Raw genomic sequence first — 26,890 nt, 5'->3', positions numbered from 1 at the left:
GATGCTCTCTTCTGATCTCTATGAGCACTGCATGACACGGGCGCATTTACACACATGTGGGCAATACAGTCATACACATAAAATAAAAATAATAAATAAAATATTTTTTAAATCTGTCCTGTAGATGCTCCTACAAAGAGCAAGATAGTTTTCTCTTAAAATATTTTGCAAGAATATCAAAATTTGAGACAAATTAAGCAATCTATTTCCTCCTTGAGAAATGGTTCTTTGTTTATTATTAACCAGCAGAGACTGTTTAACCCAGGCTTCTTCCAGATGCATATACTTATTTCAGTTTCAGAGCACTCGGGCAGGAAGCCTGGTGCCCTTGCATTCATGACCTGTTCACATTAACCATCTGTGTCCCCTTGACTAAGTCTGGTTTGGTCCTCATTAGCTTTCTCCTGTAAAACTAGACCGGTAGTGACCAGATTTACTCCTTCTTTCCTGAACACTGTAAAAATAATGGCAAATTTAATTAGACTTAGTAGAATAGGAAAAACTTTGGACAGAGAAAATATGAGCATATTAAATGATCTGTGTATCAAATCAAAACAGAGAGCACAGAAGTTCACTAAAGAGGAAGGAAAATGAAAGTAAAGGGCTTCTTGACTAAGCATGAAATTTCCCGGATGAACTTATTTCCTCCTTGATCATGTTACCATGCTGCTACCTATCCAGCCATTGGTTCTAGAGAAATTGATGGAAGAAAATCCTAAAGAAATTCTGCCCACTAACTACAGCTAATTGAGAAAAATCCAGCTGTGGCTTTGGAACCTTTCAGTCTTTCTTAGGAAATCATAAATGCTGGTGAAAGTGGTGGAATCATCACTGCTGGTTTTAATTAGCTTGACATTCTGTGTTTTTACTGTTCGTTTTTCTGTTCAGCAAAACAGTTTTACCTTCATATGTCATCTCTAATTTGCAGATACATTGAGCCAGGTCTAGAGGGGATCCGGGGTTTTCCAAAGTTAAGCTGGCTGCTCCATGGCTAGGCTGGGATTAGAAGCTGGGTCTCCTGGTATATTCAGCATATTTCTCTACTTGATATTGAATAATGTACATCCCCCAGCCCACGTTGTTAATTCTCTGTTGATACTCTGTCATCATTGGTAATTTTGTCAACAATTATTTCTTTGGGTGGGAATTTAACATTAGCTATTGCATCCTTCAAATATAAGGTTCTTGTTTGTTCCTAAGTTAAGGTTTCATTAAAATCCCTTTCATTTTTAAGTTATAAAAGATGAGAAAAGTAAATATCCAATGTAGTGAATTTAGTTATGAATTGATTAGGTCACGAAGTACCTGTCTTTGACTTGTTATTCATGGCAGGCTCTGTTCGTACCTGTTCAGTGTGTGACCTGTGATGAAGTCTGTGTGTTCTACCATTGACATCAACCCTGTTGAATTTAAATACTGCAGAGGATGGCAGAGGATCCCCAAAAGAAAGTTCTGATGTTCTATGGAGAGAGGACTACCTGGATTGCCCCAGGAACCCTAAAAGACCTCCGGGAACTGAAAATGAAGCACCCCAGTGCTCCACTTGTGATGGGCAACACTTCTCTTGGTGAGTAGCAGAGACCCCACTTCCCCTTCCTAATGCAGACCTAAATTATGGAAGGGAGATGAAAATTGTGGAATTTACTCACAAACCAAAATGCTTGCCCAGTTAATGGCCAACTTGTCAAATAACTTTTTTTCCTGGTTCCCACAAAGCAATTTGGACTTTTATTCCAACTATAGAAGTGATAAGATTTAGAAGATGTTAAAATTTCCTTCTTTCTGGTACCAAGAAACAGTGAAACAGCTATTTCTCTTACTGAGTTTTAGAGGACAAAATCTGTCGGTGGTCAGTCTCAGTTCAAGAAATCACTGAGAAAGAAAGCAGGCCTCTTTTGCGATAATTATATTTTACTTTATTTAGTAGGGTTGTAATAACCACTTCTAGGTCATAGTTTTATTTACAAAATGAAATTAAATGAAACCTCGCTGGTGCATTATTTTCTTTCTTCCTTTTTTTGTTGCTGTTTTTGTTTTGGTTTTCTAGCACTGGGGACTGAACCTAGGGTCTCACATGCTGGATAAGTGCTGTACTACAGAGCAATATCCTCACCCCCCCTCGCTTTTTATTTTTTTTTAAATTATTTTATTTATTATTTTTATTTTGTGTGTATGAGTGTATTGCCTGCATGCATGTAAGTGTACCAATGTCATGCAGTCCCCCTGGAGGTCCTAAGAGGGCATTGGATCCCCTGGAACTGGAGTTATAGACAGTTGTTAATGGCCATGTGGGTGCTGGGAATCAAACCTGGGACCTCTGGAAGAGCAGCCAGCACTCTTAATGCTGAGCCATCTTTCCAGAACCACTTTTTAAGTTTTTGAGACAGGGTAAGTTGCCTGCCTCCTGAGTCAGTAGAATTACAGGCATGAGCCACCAGGCCTAGCATACCTGGCTTTGTTTCCAGTGATGATAATTCTTCTCTCTTTTAGGCCTTGATTTGAAGTTCAGGAATGTTTCCTATCCAGTTATCATCTCTCCTTCAAGGATCTTGGAATTATTTGTAGTGACTAACACAAAAGAAGGTATGTTCTCATTATTCTAACAAGGTCCATATGTTGCAGATGGTTTGACCAAAGGAAGCAAAGGATGTATGACACTAACCAAATCACAGGCCCACGCAGCTGGAGGGAAACACATTTGGCACAACAAGACTGAACCACGACTGATCCTTTGAAAAGAACATCTAAATTTAGAAATCCTGAAAATGTTTGCATATTCCGTCTTGAGACTTGATTTTCTGCAAAGAACCAGGCCTCAAAAAGTGTTAACTGGTTCACCCAGAAACTCACTGTGCTTTCTGTAATATTTTCATTATTCTAGGAGTACTCCGCCTGTTTCTTCCCTCCAGCAGCCCGTGAGAAAGGTTCCCCTGGTCTGTGTTAAGTAGCTCTCAGCATTTCCACGGCCAGGTGCATCTTCCATTCCCTCATTTCAGTTACTTCCCCACAGCAGCCCAAGGAGAGGTTTGATTTGTTTCTCCTTCATGACTCAATTCTTTAAGTAAACACAATTCGATAAAAAGCACAAGTGGAACAAACCATATAACAACCATTTCTCAATTTGTTTTAAAGTTATGAGGCTTTTCGCATGTGCCAAGCACTGGGTTGCGACCTAACAAATCAAGTCTCCTGAGAAAGGCATGATTTCTTCCCTAGGAATGAGCCATAATGAAGAATTGGTAAACATCTATGGAAAGTATTTAGCAGATGATGTAATTAGTGTTTTATCTGCCATTAATATTTTCTTTTATTATCCATGGGATCTTCTTCCACAAATCTAAGGGATGCTTTCAAAATGGTGCTATTTTCAGATCATGGCAGTTACAGTGCTTTTTAAACTTTAATTAAAGGTAATCTTGGCTTTTCAAGGAAGGAAAAATATGAAAGTAAATAAGCACATAAAATGCTGCCATTCTTTGTTTTTATTTTATTTTATTTTATTTTATGTGTATGAGTGTATTGCCTGCATGTATGTAAGTGCACCTGTGTCATGCAATGCCCTTGGAGGTCAGAAGAGGGCATCTGATTCCCAGGAACTAGAATTATAGGCGGTTGTCAGCCACAGCTGTGGGTGCTGGGAACTGAACCTGGGTCCTCTGCAAGAGCAGATAGTGCTCTTAACCACTGAGTCATCCATCTCTCTAGCCCCCATTCTTTGGTTTTAAAGCCAGGTATAAAGTTGCAAACACTAAATTAAAACCTGTATGTTTTTATGCTCTTCTTAACATTTTTCTGTGTACTTTCCATTAACAAATATGTTTAAGGGGGAAAAGGATATTTTAAGCATTGCTTTTTGAGTCAGACAGAGCTACTCAAACCTGTAATCTCAGCATCCAAGAGGATGAGACAAGAGGACTTCCATGAGTCTGAGGTCAGCCTGGGTTATATAGAAAGCTTCAGGGTATCCTGGGCTATAAATCTTGTCTCAATTTTTTTCTATTTTTATTTTAAATTGTGTGTTTGTGTTTGTGTTTGTGTGTGTGTGTCTGTGTGTCTGTGTCTGTGTCTGTGTCTGTGAACATAAGTGTGGATGCCCATGGAAGCCAGGGGTGTTAGACCCCCAAGGAGCTAGAATTACAAGTGGTTGTGAGCCACCTCACAAGATTGCTGGGAATTGAACTCAGGCCCTCTGGACATTCTCTTAACCACTGAGCCATCTCTCCAGCCCCTCAAAAGACTTTTTAAAGTTTCTTTTAATCTTTCAGAAACAGCTAGTGCAATAAATAATAATAAAACACCTGTTTCATTCTGTTGTTCTTTGAATAGCAGGAATCTGCAGGCATTCATAAGCAACGCAAAATCATGCACAAAATCTGTTCACCTGTGATCTCAACACTGCTGCGTCATTTCACATTCTGACTCTGAAAAATCAATCCATTCTCTCAGTCTTTATCGCATCATTGATTTTGGGTCACCTTGTAGTAAGCATTCTTTCAACATCCATTTAGTTGTTAATAAATTCTGCTTTGTAATCTCCAAGGGCAGAGATCTCTATTTGTTCAATGATAAATCACAGTCACATGAGGCAGATCAAGTAAGTTGATATCCTGAGTTCACAATTTAACAGGAAAATCCATAGAGAGCGAAAGGGTGGACGGTTATCTTCTTCCTAGATGAATCTTTGGACTCCTGAGCTGGGCTGATGGTTCTAAGTTAGCCTTTTGGCTAAGTAAAGCAGAACCTTACTGAAGGAATTTCTGCCCTGAGCTGAATCATCAACCATATCCATTTGCACAGATGTAGGACCAAGGCTTCTGGTCTCAGATGCTCTCTGCTTCAAGAAGCGCTCAAGCAAGCCTTGTTTGCATCATGCTCACTACATGTCCTTTTCACCAGAGTCCTTTTGTCCAACTTGCCAAAATTAAATCATGAGCTCCCCCTGCTGAGTCCATCCTGATAAAACAGAATCAAAACGGTGTGTGCTGCCTAGCTGGCTGTTCGGTTCTTAGAAATGTAAGCAATTATGAATTATAATTTTTTTCTTAAAAAATTCATGGCTATAATACAGAATGAAATGGGAAGGTAAAGGAAAGCAATGTACAAAGTATAGATGCACTAGCTGAACTTTATTAGTTTCCTGACAAGATTTCCTAAGCATGGGTACAGGTACTATGATGCTTTGCAAGGACCAGGATGAAATCACCAGGGGGTATCTGCAAGCACCTCTTTCCATATGTGCTCTGCTAGCACTTGTCATAGCTGAAGTCACATTATTTAATATTTGTCTAATTATCATCTTCCCCTACTGAATGTTGACTTACAAGGAGACCTTATCTATATTCTTTGCTCTAGAACAGTACACATAGTAGGTACTCAGAAACACTTGCTTAATGTATGAGGTAGATCAGCATTTACTCATGGTGTCTTTTAGGATTATGGTTCAGCTAGAGAATGCTAAGTACTGATCCCGTGGAACCAGATACAAGTTTAGTAGGAAATGCTCAAAATGAGAGATGTGGGACTAGGAGACACCTTGGTGGTTGAGACACTTAGGGAAACCCAATCAAACCAGAACTTGGGGAGACATCTCCCAGTGAGATCAAAAGGTAGGTGGTTGTCATCATTTGAAGAAGGTTGGAGCTGTACATATAAAGCACCAGAATCATAAAACAGTACCTGTTGCTGAGGCAGAGATTGAGCCAAGAAGGCAGCCAAGAGCCACGCAGTCCCTGGGTGAGGGGCGAACGTGGTCTGTCCTGATAGCAGGCAACAGTGGACTGCTCTGATGATTTTAGTTGCTTCTCAGGGATCCTGTATGATTTTTCTCTTTTTGTCTCCTCTTTATTTATAAGGTGGTCTGCAGTGCGTATATGTTACTTTAGTAAAAAGAAAAATGGAATGTTGATGAGCATCATATTCTAACACTGGCCTTCCCGTCTCACTTCCCTCATTTCCAGGCTTGCAGAATATTAACAAAGCTGTCTCTCTTTCAGGGTTGACTCTGGGTGCTGGCATCAGCCTGGCCCAGGTAAAGGACATCTTGGCTGATGTGGCCTCTAAGCTCCCCAAGGAGAGGACACAGACTTACTGTGCTCTCTTGAAGCATCTGAGGACCCTGGCTGGACAGCAGATCAGGAACATGGCTGTAGGTTCTCTGCAATCTCTTGTGGGTGGGGATTCTTTGGGAAGAAAAGGTGGTATTGGTTACTATTTTCATTTCCTGCTGTGTCCGTCTGTGTTTTGCACACAGCTGAATGACAGATTACCTAATTTCATACCCTTTTAGCATAAATCACTTAAAGAACCAGGTTGCTGGGTGAAAGTGATATCTTCTTGATCCCCTCACCACAATTTGGATATTGTCTGCTTAGAACTTCTCTATCCAGCCCAGAAGTTTGTATCTTTAAAAGCCCCCAAACAGGTCCTTTGACTTGGCATCTTATAAAGACAGATGATGAGTTTATTGAAAATAACTGATCCGGTAACAGATATGAATGAGAGCCACACCATTTACTCAACATTTTCATGAAATTCTATAGTACTGTAGTAATATAGACAGTAATATTGCTATAATAATATGGACATTGAAATATTAACTATAAATATAATAGACATATGAAAAACTATAAGCAGTAAATAATATATTGCCCTGTTATCCTTGTTAGTCCTCAATCTCTCTATGAAAGAATTTCTGAGAGTGAGGGGAGCTCAGTAGTAAAGCACCTACCTACCATGTACAAGGTCCTGGGTTTGATCCCCAGCATAACAATAACAAAAAATTGCTGATTGTTTCTGCAGGCTGACGAATCCTTTTCTCTGATAACTGTGGCTTTGTGTTTCTGCTGCCTTTTCTGTATCTCATGACATTCACATTATGAGTTACTTGGTTTGGAATGCTTGTAATATCTTTATGTGAAGGCCTTCAACCAGCTAGAGTAATCTCCATCATTTTTTCTGTGATTCATCATTTGAAGTAAATTCTTGATTGATGGAACCCTCATTTGTGGATTATCTCAGGAGGCAGCTTTCCCTGACACAGAATACTTCCTCCAGGCCACATTTCCAGTGCTGGATCTTGTAACTGAATCTTACATTACACTGTCAGCTAGAAAGGGCTCGATAAGGCTTTGTGGAACAGAAAAACCTTTTCCATCCTGCAGATGTCATTGTCTAGGGATGCTGCTTGGTCCCTTCTTTCAAACACTCACTACCTCAGCAACTTCACCCCCAATCCTTGCTTTCTTCCCTGTCCCCCCACATCCTAGCCCTGCCCTCCCACCACCAGCTTTGTAAGCATCCATGGTTGCTTGGCTTAACCATTTCTTGACTGTTGTCACTCAAGCTACACATACATAACTGCAGAATGACGTTCTTATCAGAAGTCATGACTTAAGCTCTCTCCTCATTGAAGTAATGTTTACTTTCTTTCTAGGTTCTGTTTGGATGAGTCATTCAAACATCTAGAGCCATGCTGGCATGTTTTATATTTTTTAAATATATTTTTATTGAATTTTTGTGTATTTCACACAAAATATCTTGATCATCTTTATACCCCCTTCCCCACTGGCACCCTCCAATAAGCCCCCCTCACTGGATTTCATGCATTCTGTCATTTATGTTAAGGTCTATCAAGTCAAGTTAGCATCCCCTGACATCCCTCAGTGCAAGTTCATTCACTGGGGTCTAGTCAGCCTATCTAGAGTCGCTCCCTTAAAGAAGATCAACATTTCCTCACCTAGCAGTAATCAGCTGCCCAACATTTCTTCAGCTAAGATTGGGGCCTGCTCTCCATTTCCCCAGTTCTATTCCGGAGTTTTGTCTGCTTGAGTTTGCATGGGTCTTGTGCATGTTGACACCATTGCTATAAGTTCATATGAACAAGGTCCCAGGAGCCTGTAAACTCTATTTCCACATAGTCATGTACATCCTTCCCTGGCTCTTACAATCTTTCCACTCCGTCTCCCTCAGTGGTTCCTGAGCCCTGGATTCATTGCTCCCTGTTGCATGAGGGAGCTTCATTGATGAGAATTGAGCAATGCCTTAGTATTCTTTCTATCCCTTGTTCCATAGGTATAGAGGTTCCATTGTAGATGTGTCACTTAGGGTTGGGCATTTCACAGACACTTAATCTCTGTATGTGACCCATTGTGGAACTCTGTAATAGTATCTATCTGTTGCAAAAGAAGCTTCTTTGATGAGTGGTGACTGGTATGCTTGTCTGCAAGTATAAGGATCCATATGTAGTACATAGTAAGAAATTACATTTGGCATGTTTTATTCTAATTGCTGAATTAGAGTGAAAAGAAATGTCATCCTCTGTTTAATTCAACACTTAAAATAAAAGTCTGGAGGTTGCTGATTAATCTTTCTTTTAGTCCCCAGGTGGCCATATTATCAGCAGGCTGCCAACTTCTGATCTCAACCCTGTTTTGGGTGTAGGCAATTGCATCCTCAATGTTGCTTCAACAGGTGAGCTATTGAGTTCCTCCTAGGTACTGAGGAGAGTTTTATAAACACTGAGCACAGAAATGTGGAGTGATGGTAACTCCTCATCTATGTCATTGGATGCAGTGCTGATGTTTCATTTTGTTGTGGATAGACCCAGAAGCACATATATCAGGAGGACAGTAGACAGAAATGAGACAGTTCAAGAGATTGAATCATTGGCTGACCCACCTCAACTTGATTTCTTTTTTCCTACCTGATTGTGATTGTTAGTGTTTATTGTCAAGTTGACAGGATCTATAATCACCTAGGAGACAAACCTCAAAGCACATCTGTGAGGGATTGTTTAGATTAGGAGAGTAGCTGCTCATGCCAGTGAGGGATTATCTTGATTATGTTGATTGATGTAGGAAGACCCACCCTAAAGGAGGTCAGCACCATTCCCTGGGCTTGGGTCCTGGACTGAATAAAAAGGAGGGAACTAGCTGAGCACAGATTCTTCACTTTTTGCTTACAGACTATAAATGCATTGTGACTAGCTGTTTCAAGGCCACCTTGACCTCCCCACCATGATGGACTGTACCCTTGAATTGTGAGCCAAAAGAGCCCTTTTCTCCCTTAAATTGCTTTTGTCAGGGCATTTTATCATAGCCACAGAAAAAGTAAGTAAGACACTAACCATCACCAAAAGTCAAAGCACTGCAGCTGGTTCGTGTTACAGAGCAAGACTATAATGCAAAACAGCTCAAGTTGCTCTTAGTTTTGTCTTAATGGTTTTATAACATCACCTTTGTCCTATCTTATATATTTAGGTTTTAAATCTATCATTTACTTTCTCTACAGTTCAACTTTAGTACTTTAAAGAAAAAAGCTAACTTTTTAAAAAACTCTCACATTCCACTCAACACAGAACAACTTTTGATGGCAGACACAGGGAAGGGTTTTCCTCACACCAGTTCTCCAGCAGACATCAACTGAAATTAGCTCAGTTCTCACATCATTTATCGGGAGATAGCGTCACATTCCCAATGTTGAGAACTCAGATGCCCTCTCAGATGCCAACCACAAATCTAGGCCTCTGCAACTTCTGATGGAAATCAGGGTTCCCATGGCTCTACCCTTTGGGTCTATTATTTTGCTACACTGGTTCTCAAAACTCAGGGAAGCACTTTACTATGTTTGTTTATTTACTTAAAGGGATAATATAAAGGATAGTAATGAGCACCAGGCAAAAAATGCCCAAGGCAAAGCTTTTGGGAAAGGATATGAAACATCTAGACTCCATTCAAGCCTACCACCCTCCAGGCGCCTCCACATGTTCAGCTATCTAGGGGGGGATCATCTGAACACAGTCTTATGAGTACTTATGGAGATCTCATTGTAGGTGTGACTGAAGACACCACTGGTGTTTACTAAAATATCAATCCTCTGATCACATGATTGATTCCCCCATCCTCTGGCTATCCAGGTACCCACCAGGAGTCACCTCATTAGAGCCACAGATGCTCCCTTCAAGGAGGAAATGCCAAGGAATAGGAGTGGTGTCACATGTTATCTCTCAGGAAATTGCACAGCTCTTAAGAGTTCTATATCAGCAAACAGGGTCAAAAATAAAGCAACAGAGTCTTGTAGCACTCTTGCCAATACAAGGGTTTTGGATCTCTATGTTAGGAACTAGTTCAGAGGCCAGTATATCACAGTTCTCTCTCTCTCTCTCTCGCTCTCTCTCTCTCTCTCTCTCTCTCTCTCTCTCTCTCTCTCTCTGTGTGTGTGTGTGTGTGTGTGTGTGTGTGTGTGTGTGTTTTTCTGGGGATCAAACTCAGAGCCTTGTGTATGCTAGGCAAATACTCTACCACTGAGCTGTAGCCCCAGCCCCTCATGGTTTCCTTTTATAAAAAAATTTATAACTATAGCAGAATCCTCTGAAGAGGTTCATGAGGATCACAAGCTTTATCATGGTATCAAAGACCTATCAAACAACTACGTCACTCATACTGACCTTGTCAAATAAACTTACTTAGAAGAGAAGTTCCAGCAAGAACAGGCCAGGGACGTAACCCCCTGTGTGGGGTCACAAGAGCCCAAAGAAAACTCTTCCTCCTTTACAAATTACACAAGAAAAATCAATCTGTTTTCACTTGACTGTTGATCAAAAAGTGTATTAGGTAATTTGACCTATCACCTTTCCCATCTGTCTGACTCCTGAATGCCTATTACCTCTGAGCACAGATCAAACCAGTCTTTACAGGATAAACATTCATCACCACCAGGCTCAGGACAAACTCTCCGAAAGTTCCCAAAATATCATGAGGAGATAAATGTGTCACCTCCCCCAAGATGGCTTCTCTAGGAGAATAATAATAATTTGTGTGTCTATGTTTTAGGATTTGGGTTTGAAATAGTCTCATGACTTGGTTCATGTATTAACATGACTGTCATTTGTATTTCACTTTTCGGTGTCAATATCCTCATGAGTGGTGTGAATGTGTTTACTGCCATCCCTTTCCAGACATTCCAGCCCCTCACTCCCTCTCATTCACAAGTTCTGTCCCACAGAACACTCATTGTCTGGCATCGTCACCACCTTTCTGCCCCATAAGCTGTATGCTATAAACTAGGCAGAGTGTTTCCCATGAGCTGGACAGCTCTGTTATTACAGGTAGAAGACTGTTTTCCCAGATGAAAATCAATGGGATAGTCGTGATGTTATGGGTAGCTATTTTTCAATTTAATTTCCACTTTAGAATATTTTTTAAATAAATTCTTTTATATATATTTAATTTTATGTGTATTGTCTACATGTATGTAAATGTACCCATGTCGTGCAATGCCCTCAGAGGTCAGGAGAGGGTGTCAGATCCCCTGGAACTGGAGTTACATATAGTTGTTAGCTGCCATGTGAGTTCTGGGAATCAAATCTGGGTCCTCTGCAAGAGCAGCCAGTGTTCTTAACCATAGCTGCAGCCCCTAGAATGTTTTTTTAGAATAAGAATGCCACTGGGTTAAATAAAGTAGTTACGATAATGAATGCCTTTGGATATTTTTTTTTCCCTTCTAACAGAAGGAACACAGCAAATTCCTCTAAATGATCATTTTCTTGTGGGAGCAGCACATGCAAGCCTAAAGCCAGAGCAAGTCCTAGTTTCTGTTTTCATTCCCGTCTCTAAAAAGGTATGAGGTTACAGCGTTAATAATACCCACTTACATTAAATGCAATGTAGTAACACAGAATTTGTAGCAAATATCTCATGCCTGGGTAGGGACAAATATAACAGACGTCAGTCAGCTAGCTTCTTTGGAGAACATCAGGACATTGCATTATTTTCTTACTTTTCTTCAATAGCTCTAGAAGCTTAGGACCCTTGGACTCACAAATTAGGGCAGTGAAAAGGACCAAGGAATAGCCTGAGTCTATAGGCAAGGAGACTGCGGGCTAAGGGAGTTTAATCATTTCAACAAAGTTTCACGGTAAACGGGGCAGAACCAGGACCCAAACCCACCGCCTGCCTTAGAAGAGCTAGCTAAAATAAAGAATAGTTTATAATGTCATTTTGGCCTCACACTTTCTTCAGATTAAGAACTATGGAGAAATGTGTATGGCACCCAGTGCACTCTGGCTATGCTAAGATGCCCTCAGCCTATTGGGATTTCATGCACTCACTGATGGGGAAATACAGCTTTGGCTTGCTCTTTGTTGAATGGCCACATCTGTTTGCCAGTTGGAAATCTGAACAAATGTGGAAATTGCTATTGTATCTCAGATCTTGTTTTCTGTATCTACTCAATCAATAAATGACAATCAATTGTCATTGCCAGGACACTCAATTTCGTTGACACTTCTCCTCAGTGACATTTATTCATTCAACATTAATGGAGAGACTACTGAGTGCTAGATGCATGTCAAGGACAGTCACCATCATTTACTCAAAACATTACTAGATATCTTCTTTCTGCTGAGGCTTACAGAATGACATTTTAGATTAAGTTCAGAGATATGGCTGAATAAATCAGAACAATGAAATTAGAGATTTGCTATTACTGACTGATCAGCAAACCCCAACATACAGAGGCTCTCTGGATCGAGACCAGTAAAGTTTTGCCAAACAAGAAGAGAGGCGGTGTTCTGAATGTGGAGCCTATTCCAGCTCCAGAGTTTTCATGGGGGTGTCTGTAAAAACAAGTGGGGTGACTCTGAAATGAATGAATCAGCACATCCTGTGCCACATCACCCATGTTGTGTTCCTGCAGCCCCACACACACACTAAGTTTAACCTAAATCAGTTCATAAACATATAATCTGAGAAAACCCAAATTGTGGGATTGGGATAGTCCACAAAACAGCCTGATTCCCCAAATGTCAGTGTCATGAAAGACCAAGAAGAAAAATTTAGAAAACTCTTCGGTAATAAAGATGCCAAGATCAATATTTATGAAGAAGGCATCTTCATGGCTGAGGGCGAGCATAGGAGTCCTGCTTGTATACTTGGGGAAATTTGAATATGAACAGTTTGCTAAATAATACCATTGATAAGGCTTGTTACCACGACAGTGCTGTCAACTATATAAAGAAGAAAGCCCTTGTATCTTAGGAGCTACTTATAGAAATATTTACTGATCAGGTATAGAAATATTTACTGATCAGGTATTATGATATCAGTGATATCAAGTGTCTTAACTAAGGCTCTGTGAGAGTATTCATGTGAACATATGAGCATCTGTGTACAAGTGTGTATGGCTCAAGCGAGAGTAGGTATACATGATCAGTCACTGGTACATCAGCGAATCTGGGTAAAGGATCTCTAGGTATTCATCCTACTGCTTTTAAGACATACATATTTGAAACATTTCAAAATAAACATTTTCATTTTCCAGTGGGAGTTTGTATCAGCTTTCAGACAGGCCCCACGTCAGCAAAATGCCCTTGCGATTTCAAACGCGGGAATGCGAGTCCTTTTCAAAGAAGACACGAACACCATTGTGGACTTAAGCATCTCATATGGAGGAGTTGGCACCACTACAGTCAGCGTAAACAAAGCCTGCCAGAAGCTTATCAGAAGGTGACTTATAAACATATACTCATCAAATAAGTCTGTCGCCCTTTGAGTAGTGGCAATTAACATGGTTATCAAAGAGAAGGGGCTGTGTCTTCTCCTTAGCATCATTGTACTTTACAGTAAGCAACATTTAAAAGAAAACAGCATGCACGAAGGCCTTAGCGTGTGATAATAGTGTGTGATAATACTCCTATGTGGAAAAGCAGACTTTAGCAACCTTATATATTTGAGTTTTTGAAAGCATTAGATACCTGTTTGCCCCTTACTATTCTAAACTAGTTGGATTTCTTTTTGTGTATGTCTAGGTGTTGGGATGAAGGGTTGCTGAATGAAGCTTGCAGGCTGGTTCTAGAAGAAATCTCCCTTCCAGCTTCAGCCCCTGGAGGAATGGTGGAATGCCAAACTCTCACTATCAGCTTCCCTCTTCAGATTTTACTTAGATGTGTTGCAACAATTAAAGATAAGGATAAAGATGTGTTTATCTTTCAGATGCCCTGCAGAATACAGCTTGTTCTAGATACTTCTAGCCTCTCTCAGGCTGGGAAGCTTAAAGGATCACAATGTAATATCCTGATCATAGTTGTGTTTTAAGCTGTTTCTGAGGTCCTTAGTGGACGAAACCCAAAGAGTTCTTTCGTTTAAACTTTCCCAAAGCAAGGAAACAAGCCTGAAGACCATGCAGCAATACACATTTAAATTTTTTTCTCAGCCCTATCTTATAGTAAATGCTTTCCATTTAAATAACCAAAGCATCTTTGTTCCAGGACCCCCATGGATACCCTGACATCTCCAAGAAACTCTTAAACATTCTGGAAGACTTTCCCTTGACCATGCCTCACAGGATGCAGTCCTTTGAGGTCAGTACACTTTCTGAATGAACAGAACAGCCAAGCCCAGCTGTAGCTGTCTTTGGCCTTTGAATTTCAAGTTTTTATTGTGGTCTCAAGTGTAAAGAAAGGTTCAACTATGGAATGGTATTCATAAACAGTAGTCAGTTAGAAAATGCAATGGAACAGAGTTCCCATCGGCAATAGCAAACAAAAAAATAAAGCTCTTTAATCCCTGCCCTTAGAAGGCAGAGGCAGGCAGATCTCTGTGAGGTTGGAGCCAGCTTGGTCTACACAGTGAGTTGCAGGTGGGCTGGGACTAGGAAGACCCTGTCAAAAACAAAACAAAACAAAACAAGAAAACAACCAGACAAACAGACCAAAATAAAGTTCTACAAATGAAACCAGAAAGACATATGTAGTACTTACACAAAGTTAACTTTTTTTTTTGGTCTTTTTGTTGGTTGTTTTTTCAACAGGGTCTCTCTAGTCACAGCTGACCTGGAAGTCACAATGTGAACCAGAGTAGCCTCGATCTCACAGACATCCACCTGTCTCTGCCTCACAAGAGCTGGGATTAAAGGCACACACCACCACGCCCGCACAAAGTGAACTTTTAAACTAATGATAAACTTTAAAAAAAAGTAATACTTGAACATAAGGACTAAATGTAGTCGTTATCTAGGAAGACATACTGTGTAAAGATATCAATTTTCTCTTTTTATAGTGTATATTTTAATCGAGTTTTGTGTGTTTTATACATCTTAATCATATTCAGGTCCTTTCCCCTATCAGTACCCCTCCATAGTCTGCCCACAGGATTTCATGCATTCTGTCATATATGCCAAGGTCTATCAAGTCAAGTTTGTGTACCCAGATGTCCCTCAGTGTGAGTTTATCCCTTCCTCACCCAGGAGCGACAAGCGGCCAATAGTTCCTCAGCTAAGGTTGGAGCCTCTTGCCCATTTTACACCATTCCTCCTGCCCATTTTACACCATTGCTGTAAATTCATATGAGCAAGTTCCCAGAAGCCTGGAAGACTCTTTTTCTTTATGCTCATGCACCACCCTGGCTCCTACAATCTTTCCGCTCCCTCTTCTGCAGTGGTCCCTGAGCCCAGGGTGGGTAAGGTTTAATGTAAGAGTCCTGTGCAGAGACACATTCTCTGAAGTCTCTTATTTTCTACAATTTGATCCATTGTGGACTTCTGGGTTAATCACCCTCTCTTGCATGAGAAAGAGTCACTGGTGAGAGTTGAAAGATGCATTAGTGTTCTCTCTGCCTCTGTTCCACTATGTTCCATGAGCCTTAGGTGTGGAGGTTCCATTGAAGATGTGTCACTTAGTGCTGGGCATCGCACAGATACTTATTCTCTGTGTGTGACCACTTATGGAACCCTGTAATACCTCCATCGATTTTCTTTTAAATAATATCAAATAGAGACCCAATCAATATACCAATAAAAATTTTGGGAAATTTGATTTAGAGGTTTATCTAGAAATATAAAAATAGCATTTATGAAATAAATGAAAAATAATAATAACAATGAGGGGTAGCAATAATAATAGCAATGAGTCCTGGAATGGAGCCTATCTCTAGTAGTTTAACATTATAGGCACCGATACAGATAGACTGAAAGACTAACAGAACCCACAGAGTCCAGAACTAGACCAGAAAATGGGTCATCATTAAAGGCAAAAATGTATTTCAAATAAATGATAAAACGGAGTATGTAAGAAAAAATTTTGATGCAAGCCACTTTAAAAAACAAATAGACATAAAGCTATATTCCCCACCTCACAGTGAAAATAAATTCCAGATTGATTAACATTTTAAATACCAAAAATAAAGGCATAAAATTAATAGATAAAAATACACATGAATTTTTTTTAAGTTTTATTTATTATTTTTATTTTATGTGCATGAGTGAATTGCCTGCATGTATGTGAGTGCACCCATGTCGTGCAATGCCGCGGAGGTCAGAAGAGAACTTCAGATTCCCCTGGAACTGGAGTTAAGGACGGTTCATAGCCACCATGTGGGTGCTGGGAATCGAACCCCGGTCCTCTGCAAGAGCAGTCAGTGCTCTTAACCGCTGAGCCATCTCTCCAGTCCCCATGTGAAATTTTTTTAAGTCCGTGCCTTTAAATATAAACATGAAACCCAGAAGCCATAAAGGAAAAGACTGACAAATTTGACTGAATAAAAGAGAAAACCTGAAATATAAGTAAGAAACATTTGCAGCAAAAACTTTTATAAATCAATAAAAATAAGCAAATGTCAGGTCACCGGGACAATGAATTGAAAACATTAAGCTCTGTAGAGCTTCCCTCCGAGTTTTTAAAATGCAAATTAACAGAGCCATGAGATAAAGTTTAAATCTATGAGAACGGCCACAATTTAAAATTTTGACAATACCCAGGGCTTAGTGAATTTGAAATGGTTTTCTGCAAGCAGTTTCTCATAAAATATAAGACGGTCAGGGAGTCACTGAGAGTCCAGCAGCAGGGGGCAGCAGAGACCTCCTGTGCGGAGTCTGTTTTATGCTCTAAGCTTAAAAAAGTGACTTTTTCTACCATGTGGTTTCTGAGGCACCCCTGCAGCAAGAAAGGACATGTGCTATCAGTTCTCACCATCTTCTGGGTGGCCCTGGGTAGCAGGCGGCTGGAGGTTATCTGGAGAGCCTTCTTGCCAGGTGTCATGTTATTTTCCTGAGGAGACTTGAACAAATGTCTGTTCATCCCAAGTAGGGCACCAATGACAGGACAGAAAAACAGTCCCATCCAAGCCCAGTTGAGTAAAAGAATGAGGTTATTGGACTAACTCACAAAAGCATGGGGAGGGGTTGCATACAGGAATGTGGGTGACCCCAAAACAGTTACCTCACCAAAAGATTCCACCCCAGCATAGGTGACAACCCTCTTGCCCTTTCTAGTCACTTATATGGGACTCAGACTCCTGTTTCCAAGAAAAGTATTACCCACTGAAGAAGTCAGCCTGAGGTCCAGCTCAGCTGACTATGATGGCAGACGCCTCTACAATTAGCTAGTAAGCAGATTAGCTGTCAAGGAAACTGTTTATCAGTTTTCCATTATTATTATAAAATACCTGAAATAAATCAACTTTAAAAAGAGGAAAGGTTTATTTGGGCTCATGGTTTCAGGAATTTGCACCCATGATTGGTGGGCTGTACTGTTCTGGAGACTGTGGTGAGGTAGAACCTCGTGAACAACAGTGTGTATGGAGCCAAACTGCTCATCTCATGGCCTCATGGCAAACCCAAGTAAAGAAAAAGAGTGGAAAGGGACATGGTCATAATACACTCTTCAAGGCCATGCCCCAGTGACCTAACTTCCTTCACTAGGTTCAACCTCCTAAAGGTTCTGTCACCTCCCAGGAGCAGCACAGGCTAGTGAGCAGACCTTCAACACATGAGCCTTTGGGGACTAATTCAGACCCAAACTATAGTGGGGAGCATGATGTGTGTGTGTGTGTGTGTGTGTGTGTGTGTGTGTGTGTGTGTGTGTGTGACTACAAAGCTACCCTTCACTGGGTACAGGGTTAGGGAAAGTGTGGACAGAGAAATAAAGATAGGTTGTATATATGTACATAAATACATGTTCTCATTTTCTCATTATAGAAGTAAAATGCCCTTTAATGACCATTTGACAAATACAGAAGAATATAAAGAAGAAAATTAAAATATCCTATAAGATATATGTGCTGTAAAAGTATGTATGTATATAAAAATCTAAAGTAAACATCTATCAGAAATGTATTCAACTCATGAATGAGGAAGCCAACAAAAGTCAATGACTGTCAGTAAAAGACAGAGTGCAGAGACACCAGAGTGCTGAATGGTGGTGGCTTAGAGGCAAAACTAGAAATACCTTTCAGGGAAACTGTAACCTTGGAGTCAGGCTTTCCCACAGGGAACAAATGATTCAGTTCTCTACTGGGAAACAAAGCAAGCGCTGCAGTCTCCACCCTCATCAGTGCTAAATAGTAAGTGGAACAAAGGATCTTTCCCTGGAGAGCAAGGTGACTGGGAATGTCCTGGCCAGACTGTGCATCTGGCACTGAAAACAGATGCAGCCATTCTTCTGTCTTTTTCCAAGCTTTGGATAATTTTTAACACATTGTAATTTTAACAAACTTCCTATTATCTTAGGAATTAGCAGAGTATATATTAACATATGAATAAATAAAATACATTTTAATGAGTATATTGTATCTATAATCCTACATCTTATAACATTTTCCATGTCACTAAATATTTTTCAAAATAAGATTCTTAATGAATACATAGTGAGGAACAGTTTTTAATTTACTTGAATGTTCCATAATTTATTCAACCAATCCTCACTGTTGGGAGCAAATGATGTTTTAGTGAATACTCCAGACATTTCCAATTATATGCTCATTTCAGATTCCTGGGCATATAATCTTTTACTCTCTTAAAACTATGGTCTTTACTGAAGACTGCTTATCCCTGAATAAGACACCTATATCAGAGACCTGCCTCCCAAGGCTCAGGGATCATTACAGAAGAGGGGCAGGAAGATTGTAGGAGCCAGAGGTGGTGGATAACCACAAGGAGAGTTCCAGACAGCGGAGCAGTTACTTGAAAAGTAATTACTGTAAAGTAATGCTGACAGCATGCCCAAGTCTGTGTAAGCTCAAGCCAGACAAAATCCCAGCATAGATGTGGGGAAGTGGGTAAGAAACCCTAACCCTACCAAAGGAACTATTGGCAACCAATATCTGCTGGGAAGGGGCAATTCAGTCCTGTTTAAGAGTAAGATTCTTGGTAAGTTGACCAGGCGCCAGTGAATGACCCCACACCAAAGGGCATTTGGGTGCACAACCCTTACTCTCTAGGAACATGTGTGTGTGTGTATGTGTGTGTGTGTGTTATAGTGGGAGGTTACACACACACACATGTGTGTGTGTGTGTACTGGGAGGTTAGTAAGGTAGGTGCAAATATGCAAGGGAGTCTAAATATGATCAAAACACATCGTATGAAATTTGCAAAAATTCAATTTAAAAGAGGGGAAAAACTATGGCCTTTAGAAAGATTGTTTCAGTTCTCACTGTTAGCAGCTGGGCATTCTTCTGTCCTGTCATTGGTGCCCTACTTGGGGTGAACAGACATTTGTTCAAGTCTCCTCAGGAAAGTAATGTGACACCTGGCAAGAAGGCTCTCCAGATAACCTTCAGCCACCTGCTACCCAGGGCCACCCAGAAGATGGTGAGAACTGATAGCACATGTCCTTTCTTGCTGCAGGGGCTCCTCAGAAACCATGTGATAGAAAAACTCACTTTTGTAAGCTTAGAGCATAAAACAGACTCCGCACAGGAGGTCTCTACTGCCCCCTGCTGCTGGACTCTCAGTGACTCCTTTCATTACACCCTTTCCAATACTGGATATTATATATTCAAATCTTTGACAATTTAGAGAAAGAATCTATCTTGTTGTTTGGCTTAGTATTACTTCAGTTACTACTGAAATTCCATCTTTTTATATGCCTATTGGTAAATTTTATCTGTTATGTTTCATATTGATTCAATCACAGTACAATGAACATAAAATGGACCTGAAGACAGCAGGATAGCAAAGAGGCAGCTGGAAGTTCAGGAGGATGTAGGAAAAGGATTTTTCAGCTGAGCCCTCTGGCTAAAAGGAGGTTCGTTATGCTCTCATGTGACATATGATCATGTGCACATGGCCTTCAGGACCCCAGGCTGATCCACCACTGTCCACTCTGGACCACCGGGGCGGAGGACTGAGCAGTCTTCAAATTTGTTTCCCAAACAGAAAGCCTGGCCCTCCCACTAGCATCAGTTAATAAACTGTAGCTGGGTCTGTTATTGGTCCAATCAGACTTGTCCAAAAATTGCCTGGTGTTTATCCCCAGAACCACTGGGAGACAGCTCAAGGGACAAATTACCCACTGGGTTACTTGGGTGACTGGTGACAAGAAATCACAGAATGTAAGGGTTCAGCCCTTATAGGTGGATCCCAGGGACCTGCAGGTCAGCCAGTCTAGTCAAAGCAATAAGTTCCAGGTTCAATGAGAGAACCTGTCTCAAAAAATAAGGTGGAGAGTGATAAAGGAAGATGACTCGATACAGACCTCTGGTCTCTATGTCCACATGCACAAGCAAGCACACCAACAAACACACATACACACATGCATACACCACACACATATGACTTTAAAATATATACTCTCATGGGGCTGCAGAGATGACTCAGCAGTTAAGAGAGTATACTGGTCTTTCAGAGGACCTGAGTTTGGTTCTCAGCATCAATATAAGGCAGATCACAACCACCTATATCTCTAGCTCAAGGGGATCCAACACCCTATCCTGGTATCTGAGGGTACCTGCACTCACATTAATACATATACTCCCACACAGACACACACACACACATAATTTTAAAAATAAAATCTTTATATATATATATGCATCTATATATATGTATGTGTGTGCGTATTATTTTGCAAATTAAAATGATGAAATTATGTTTTTAGTTGAAAATCATGGTTCTAATCTCACACCTTCATTTTCAGGTATAGAAACACAAAGAGTTTAAAACAAACATTTGAAAACTCCTGCCTAGAGTTACTTATGGAGAAGTGGGGCTAGAACTCCTGTCCCTCTGATTCCCACCTGACACTCCATCAGTACCACTGCTCTGTCGGAAAAGACTTCACAGAGCTAGCTGCACAGCTTCCCCCTACCTCAGTGACACAGGAGCACATGGGCCCACCGGTAATGGACATTCTTGCCTTTAGTGGCTTCTAAGATCTGTTTTATAAAACATTCAAGTTTTCTCAGGAAAGCGATTTCCCATATACTAGCTGTCACAGAATCAATCTTCACCCAGATCTAGTACCAATTTATCTTATCACCATACGTATGTACCCATTGGATCCAAACAGACAAGAAATGGGAAAGAGCTGAACTAAGCTACTTTGGAATGTTTTCCTCAAGAAAACAGGAAAGACACCCATTTCATAGTAGATTCTCCTGGTTCATTGTTGGGAGCTGTTAGTATAGCCATTATGTACATTGAGCTGTGGCAGGCTTGCTTGTTTACTTTATGATCTTTCACCTTGACTCAAGAGTTTGTGTGTTTTGTACACCAGTACCGAATTGTTCTGCCAAGTCAGGAGGAATGTGTTGATAATTTAGAGAAATTATGGATGGAATTAAATGATGGAACTCACAAGTATTTGACCGTTCCTTGACCCTCAGATAAAGGTGGGAAAAAACAGCTGTTGAGGCTAATCGAGCTAAGCAGACAGTGGCTGTCTGATGTTCTACTGTATAAAAAGGCCGAGCAAAAATAAACCAGGGCAGCAGTCTCTACTGACAGTCCTCCCAAGGATCTTTCTCTGTCTCTTGTTTTTCTTTCATCCTCACTCCCCCTTCCAGGTGCTGTTTATCTTGGCTGGCTGGTACCAGCAGTTCATGAGAGTTCCTGTTTAATCTATTTACTTTGTATTTTGTTTTGTATTTTTAACACAGGGTGTAGACCCCCAGCAATCCTTGCAAGACCCAGTCAGGTGCCCCATTATGCATCAGTCTGGCATTAAACACAGCACAGGGGAGGCAGTATTCTGTGATGATATGCCTGTCTTGGCAGAGGAACTCTTCCTGGCTGTGGTCACCAGCAACAGGCCACATGCTCGAATTATGTAAGTAATGAGGGTGGAGTTGGGAGGTCTGGAATACCTAGCAGGCACCCAAGGAGGACATGGTTACCTATTAGCAACCTTCTCGGATCTCAGTCCTCAGAACACTGGGGTATTTCACAAGAAAAGTGTTCTCAGCCTATACTTTGATAAGAGAAAATTAGAGAAGATTGGAAGCAGTGGACCCGGAAGTGTATCGGAGCAAGCTTTTATCTGAAGCACTGGCTGTTATTACCTGAGAACATAGTGGGGCAGGAACAACTTTCTTGGCTCATGAGATTCCAAAAGCTGTGATTCTCTCTGCCTTTTCCTGTCTACTTCAGAGGAGCCCAAGCTCCTCAAAGTGCCACCAGCTGAGCACTGGTCAATGGACATGAACATACACCTTCCTTGGAAGGGGAATCTAATCTTTACCCATCGAAACCAAGGCCCTCCACCTCCTTCCACGTTTGCCTCATGTGAAGATCCTCTGCATTATGGCCCTACCTAGTGATCTTCACGTGCAGCACAGGTTTCTTGGAATTTCTACCTTCACAAAGATGAGGCCCACATTATCTGGTAACACATCATGGTTTCATTTCTTTCCCAGCTCCCTTGATGCCTCTGAGGCCCTGGCATCACCTGGTGTGGTTGATGTGATAACAGCTCAGGATGTTCCTGGGGAAAACGGCAGAGATGAAGAGAGCCTGTATGCACAGGATGAGGTAGTATGGTAGTGCCTAAGACTCTCAAGGCACATCAATGATAACGGCAGCTGTTGTTCCCTGGAATGTATTATTGCACAGGGGACTTGAGACACACTGACCACAAACACTCCCAAATGACATCAGACTGAGCTGGCACAGTTCTCTTTCTTTTAAGATGAAGACCTCAAGGCATAGATGTTTTTAAGTTGTCTTAGGCACATTGCTAGTTTGGCAGAGGCAGTACCCACACCAGCCCATGTTCTCTACTATAAGTTGTGCCCTACACCATCCCAACAGCAGCCCTTCTTCCTCTCTGGGTTGACAAAGACCTTGCTGGTTCACTTTTTCATTCCCTTCTGGTGTGTTGCCCGCTCTGTTTCTTCTCAGGTGATTTGTGTGGGTCAGATTGTCTGTGCAGTGGCTGCACATTCTGCAAAGAAGGCTGCAAAAAAGGTGAAGATTGTGTATCAAGATGTGGAGCCTGTGATTGTGACAGTTCAGGTAACTTCAGCATCTGTTCTGTCTTTGGGCCATTTAGCAGTAAGCCTTTCTAGAGAGTTCCCAAGGATATTATTACTATAGTGCTCATGAAACCCCTAACCTTATGGAATTTCTCACATAGTATGAAAAACACATACATGAGGTACAAGCTCTAATGCCAAGAAAGAAGGAGGATCATGGGAGGATAGAAGATTGAGAGGAGCTGTGGAAAGATAAGACATACTTTATTCAATAGCACAAAGGCCACTAAGCAGCAGCCACTGGAAAGCACCAAGGCACAGGCTGCATGGAGCCAGACACATGGACCTACAGGCAAACACACAGGCAGGCTGGCAAAGAGGGTCATACCTCTGACTTCAAGGCCATATTTATACAAAATCAGGCAGAAGTAGCACTCTGTCAAAAAAAAAAGTTATTTTATAAGCATATTCTCTATGCTTGACTAAAGAAAGATCTCTAAGTTATATTTATAAGTGAAAGGCAAAACAGAAAGGCATACAGAGTAAGGAATGGAAGAATATAAATTTCTATTTATTTTTATTTGCATATATAGACATTCTAGAAGAATACATAAGGAACGAATAATGGTGTGAAAGGAGAAGTGGAAACCACGCAGATATAAGGGGGAGCGGAACTCAGCACCAAATATATTGACATGTAGTTTCACTTTTAAAACATTGGAATGTGCTGTTTAATTTTGAAAAAGAAGTTTTAGATATAACTGAAAAAATTTCATAAAAATAGAAAATATAAGCAAGTGAAATTTTGAGGAGACCTTAACTAAATCAAAGCATATAGGTTATGTTTCTATGCAGGTCTGGGTACTGAAATACCCAGAAATACCAGACATTCTGTTGTAATATAGTCATCAAAATTCCTACCCAAGAATGAGGATGGGTGCATGAACTCTAAAGTCAGTCTAAGGGTTTAGACTAATCTAGCATTCAGCCTTCGTAACAGGTTTGTTCTGCATATTAAGTGAGATAAAGGAGTCCCAAATTCAGGGGAACTTGACATGCATAGTTTCATAATGGGCTCAATTATATGGTGATCATATTTTCTGAAATTTGCCAGTTCAGGAAACAGGATCTGACAGGTGTCACTGTGCTCAGTGAAGCACTAGGAAGTCATGTTTGAAATTCGTACTATCCTAGGGAATGCTGAGATCAATAATCAACATCATGTGTGGGTTTTGGTGTGAGGGGTGAACAACTTAATATTTCTGAAATATTATTAGGTGACTGTGCTGGATAGCTTTAGTGTCAACTTGACACACCTGGTTTGAGGGAGCCTCAATTGGGGAATTGTCTCTATTGAACTGGCCTGTGGCCGTGTCTGAGGGGCATCTTCTTGATGAGTGATGTGGGAGGGCCCAGTCCACTGTGGGTGGTGCCACCCCTGGGCAGGTGGGCCTGTGTTGCATAAAAAAGCAGGCTGAGCAGGGGCCAGGGGAGCAAGCCAGTAAGCAGCATTCCTCCACCGCCTGTGCTCCAGCTCCTGCTTCCAGGTTCCTGCCCTGAGTTCCTACCTTGGGCTCCCTGATGAACTGTGACCTGGAAGATGTAAGCTGAATAAGCCCTTTCCTCCCCAAGTTGGTATTGGTCAGAGTATTTTGTCACAGCAATGAAGAAACAAACTAGGACAGTGACCAAAGTTAGAACTCCAACTGAACAACATTAATAATACCTTTTCTTTGTTGCCTCCCATAGGATGCACTACATCATTCATTGGACCTGAGAAAAACCTAGAACAAGGAAATGTTCAGGCAGCATTTCAATGTGTTGACCAAGTTCTTGAAGGTGAATTCTTAAGTCCCTTTTCATTATGGGAGTTTTTAATATATTGATGCCTCTTTATCAATGATGTTGCTTCTATAAAAATTTAATGAAGCTATGCTAGGTGGCACGTGCCTGTAATCCCAGCACTTGGGATGCTAAGGCAGGAGGAACATGAGCTTGAGGGCAGCCTGGGCTACAAAGTGAAAGCTGTCCTCAAAAGCTAAGGGTAGGGGGCATAGCTCAGTGGTAGTGTTTACCTAACATGCCCAAAGCCCTAGATTCAATTGCCATCTCTCCCCACACACACACCCCACAAAAGTTAGGTGAATTTGATGAATCTTAAACTCTTCTCACAGAATAAGTAAAGAACAATCCAGAACATCAGACTCAGAGAATACTGGGGAAATTTACAAAGGAACTTGGTTCATTGGCCAAAAAAAATGTGCCACTTCCACAGACAACAGAAAACACTTGACATTTTGAATAGGGAGATGACAGGATCTAAGGTACCCTTTAGAGTACCTGGCAGTGGATTTGAAATGGAAAGAGAAGGTCCATTAGAAGCCAGGTCAAGGGTCATTACAAATACCAGGTGAGAAATAACTGGTATAGTAAGGCAGGGAAAATGTAAGAGAAAAATTTAGGCACTGACTAGGAGTGACCAGCAAAGACGAGTCCAGGAAGACTCCAAAATCAAAGATTTGTTGGCCAGGAGAAAGGTGAGTCCATCGACAAGATGGTAGGCATTGGGGTAGATGGAAGATGAGGGGTCCGGGGGTCCAGCAGGCATTCCTGTTGCTGTCCACAGACACTAGATGGAATTCATTAGCAGTTAGGAATTCTGGTGCTCAGGAAAGAATGGAGCTGGACTGGGTTTGGAAGAAGCCATGAAAATCCTTTAGTGATCAAATAATATTGAGAGGATATTAAAGGACCAAATAATATCTAAAAATCCACATTGGACCTACTTCAACAGAGGGTTTGACATGACATCAAAAAAAAAGGACCAAAATCTGATCTCAAGGGGGAAGTTGGTACCATGAAAAGAAAAACTTCAGATGAATTGGAGTTTGAATGGAGGAGTTCAGAGTATTTTGCCCCAACAGTGTGGGCAAGGAGGTTTATAGACAGAAAAAAAAAGTGAGTTGCAGAAACTGGTTTCAGCCCTGTGCTGGCTTTGTTTGGACCTGGTCTAGTCAGTTGGTGGCCTGTGATTAGTTGGCTGAGACTCAGCTGTTACAAAAAACAAGACATTTCTGCGTTAGGCTTTCAGTTTATTTATATAGAATTAGATTGAAGTTCATTACTGTAAGTTTTGAAGGCATTATAAGGCCAAATTTATTTTAACATCATAGTAGCACACTGATAAATAAAATGACAGCCACCAAACATGACAGAAGGAAGGGATGCAGAAGCAAACAGGGACAGAGAATGAGAGGGATGGCATCATCATCAACACTCAGCTGGATTCATTAAATTCTCAAACCCCTTTCTGAAGTAGAGTGAACATGGTAATTCTTGGATGTTCACACTAGACACTCAGCCCTGAAAGCCAATAAAGTCACCAACGGAGCAAATAATATTTAGAAATCCAGATCCATTTAAAATCTATACATTGATCATTAAATGCTTCACTGTCTTTTCAACTGCTTTTTAAATTGTTTTTTAAATTATTTAACAACCACATAATTAGAAAAAGCATTTCATTACATCTGCATTGACATATTCAATAACAATTTTCTGAGCTAGGCTGCATCTCTTACAAAACTGTCTGTACATTCTTAGGTTTACAGTTGAATTACCACAGTTATACAATATAGCACTCAGTATAAACCCCATAAGACATAAGATTAAATGAGGTTTTAACCTTTAAAAAAGATCTCCATTTCAT

The 26,890-nt window shown here is 40.8% G+C and overlaps 1 protein-coding gene across 1 annotated transcript in view; it reads left to right on the top strand.

Moving 5' to 3' along the window:
* Positions 1–26,890, top strand: part of LOC103734384 (aldehyde oxidase 3-like) — a 104,714-nt gene that overhangs the window by 24,113 nt on the left and 53,711 nt on the right. The window contains 14 exon segments of the mRNA XM_029563514.1: positions 1,423–1,567; positions 2,491–2,583; positions 5,994–6,145; positions 8,376–8,469; positions 11,507–11,616; positions 13,318–13,502; positions 13,805–13,919; positions 13,921–13,975; positions 14,250–14,356; positions 21,868–22,037; positions 22,624–22,738; positions 23,108–23,221; positions 24,862–24,874; positions 24,931–25,020. Coding sequence (XP_029419374.1) covers positions 1,423–1,567; positions 2,491–2,583; positions 5,994–6,145; positions 8,376–8,469; positions 11,507–11,616; positions 13,318–13,502; positions 13,805–13,919; positions 13,921–13,975; positions 14,250–14,356; positions 21,868–22,037; positions 22,624–22,738; positions 23,108–23,221; positions 24,862–24,874; positions 24,931–25,020 — 1,558 coding nt within the window.

Source organism: Nannospalax galili, unplaced genomic scaffold, assembly GCF_000622305.1.
Source record: "Nannospalax galili isolate Female #2095 unplaced genomic scaffold, S.galili_v1.0 scaffold610, whole genome shotgun sequence".
Classification (NCBI taxonomy): domain Eukaryota; kingdom Metazoa; phylum Chordata; class Mammalia; order Rodentia; family Spalacidae; genus Nannospalax; species Nannospalax galili.
This window is presented reverse-complemented; position numbering and strand designations above follow the sequence as displayed.